This window comes from Austrofundulus limnaeus, unplaced genomic scaffold (assembly GCF_001266775.1).
Source record: "Austrofundulus limnaeus strain Quisiro unplaced genomic scaffold, Austrofundulus_limnaeus-1.0 Scaffold1262, whole genome shotgun sequence".
NCBI classification, from domain to species: domain Eukaryota; kingdom Metazoa; phylum Chordata; class Actinopteri; order Cyprinodontiformes; family Rivulidae; genus Austrofundulus; species Austrofundulus limnaeus.
In genome coordinates this window covers 56,674-58,899 of record NW_013953664.1, presented here as the reverse complement: position 1 = coordinate 58,899, position 2,226 = coordinate 56,674, and the positions used below count along the sequence as shown (strand labels likewise).

General features: G+C 37.7%; 1 protein-coding gene across 4 annotated transcripts in view; it reads right to left on the bottom strand.

The window, feature by feature from the left end:
* col9a1c (collagen, type IX, alpha 1c) overlaps positions 1-2,226 on the bottom strand; it is a 57,207-nt gene that overhangs the window by 5,496 nt on the left and 49,485 nt on the right. For all 4 annotated transcript variants that reach the window (XM_014031497.1, XM_014031500.1, XM_014031499.1 and 1 more), the window contains one exon: positions 313-367. In XM_014031497.1, the coding sequence (XP_013886951.1) occupies positions 313-367 (55 nt within the window). The remainder of the gene's footprint in view (positions 1-312; positions 368-2,226) is intronic.

Sequence of the window (2,226 nt, the reverse complement as noted above, 5' to 3'; positions counted from 1 at the left end):
GATATATATCGTTACCGCCACTCATCATAATGTATATCGTGACATGAATTTTTTGCCATATCGCACATTCCTAATCTTCACTTAAATACCTCCACATGACTGACACAGTTCCTGTTCTGCCACCTGACTTCTTAAGTGAGAGGTAAATATCATGCTGTCATAAAATTGTATTGGAAACTGTGGTATTGGGACAGTTTTGTATTAGTACACACTTGCACTAAGCCAGAACCTAATACTGCTATTTGAATCTGTGCATTCCAACATAAATAAAACTGAGGGAGGATAGAAACATATCAAAGTCAGAAACTACACCTTTAACGACTGCTGAGCACATCTCCCGAAGCTTTTCATCACTCACTTTTGGGCCCTGCAAAATGAACATTATCAAATCACATAAGCTGAATTTGCAATCAAAAAAGATTTCTCAGTTTTGAACATGTGTGCTTAATGAATGTCTAGTTTTGTGAATTTTATCAACTTAGCATCTGAGTTGATAAAAGCGTAAACTGAGTCTGATTAGACCACATGTCTAACTTAGAATAAAATACAATAGAATAGAATTGTCTTTACTGCCATTACACAAGCCTGTACAATGAAATTAAATATAGAAAGACATATAGAACAACAGCAATATATTCAGTATATATACAATGACGAAACTAGCATGATGATGTTTAGTCATTAAAATGTTTAACTACTAATTCACTGTACGTCGCTACATTTAACATGTTTGGTATGGCTCTTTTGAATGGATCTTCAAGATCTAGATCCATTCAAAAAGCCATTTATTCCATCTCTAGTGTCTGAGCAGGWAGTGGTCAGGCTTTATTTGTTATTTACAGTGATGGGCACAACTAACCAAAATGTTACTGTAGCTTCACTAACCTCTAAATGACTACATACAGTAAATTACTTATCGTCTGTTAACGCTGATACTACTTAGACAAAAAAGGTGGAAGATAATACTAAACCTGTAGTTTTTAACATATTCCTCATGTGTCTTCTGTACATCCTTCTCTCTCCACCTCACTTCTAAACATCTTAGCTGAGACTTTTTCACTCATGGTGCAGTTCATCAGTCAGTAACCAAACCTTCAACACAGATGTCAAACCAAAACCCAAACATGTACTGTGGTAACATAAGTGAAGGCATCTCAAACATCTCATTGAGATGAGTTTTCATAAAACAATTCAATTCTCAAGTCAACTCTACAAAGGATGCTGGGAAAACATCTAAAACTTTAATTTTTTTTACTTTTTACAGTATTTTTGAGCRTGGACATTGATTTTTCTTGACAAAATCTTGGTCAGGTTTTGATTAGAATTTCTGTTAAAATCTGTTTCTGACTGTAAAATAAAACCATGAGTCAAAAGCTACGCTCTGTAAATGACCCTACTGTTGAATAGGGTTGAAGTCAGTGAGTGACCTGCAGAATAGCGTACTTGCTCTGCTTGCATTGCCCTCTAMTCACGGCACAGCATAGATTAGGATGATGCTGTTATGTATAAAAGTCATTTTTATATGTATTTAGATCTTGACACATTGGATTTGGTAATGTAGTGGTAAAGAAAAGTACTTGTTTTATTTTAGTTGTAATGGAGTCTAGACTATAAAGTTGATGCAAGTGCTAAACCTGTGGCGGAGTGGTTAGGGGAGTCGTCCTGTAAATGGTGGGTTGCCGATTTGATCCCCCATTCCAGCTATCTGTCAGTGTGTCCTTGGGCAAGACACTTCACCCGCTTGCCTAGTGATGGTGGTCAGAGGGTCTGGTGGTGCCGGTGCATGGCAGCCCCACCTCTGTCAGTGTCCTTCCAGGGCAGCTGTGGCTACGATGTAGCTTACCACCAGTGCTGGGCAGCGCTAATCTAAAAGTTAGCTCCGCAATTTCTAAAGCGCTTATGAAAATATTTAGGTCCGCAACTTCAAAAATGCTTACGTCATGGAAAAATTAGCGGAAGCTAATTTTAAAGCACAAGTTCAGTTTGACACCTACTAGCTGACAATTCTTGTACAATATGCACAATACTGCCATCTAGCGGTGAATGAACTCTTGTACAGTTTAATCCTACAACCGCCGATTGCTGGGGATCTGATTTCCTGAAACAGACCTTTGGCTCCTGGTGTAAAAAATTTAAAAACTGTTGAGGCTTGCTAGTTCAGCTGCTTCTTTAAAAAGTTGTTGAGGATTGCTACTTCGACTACTTCTTTGTCTTTTTCTTTTGTTT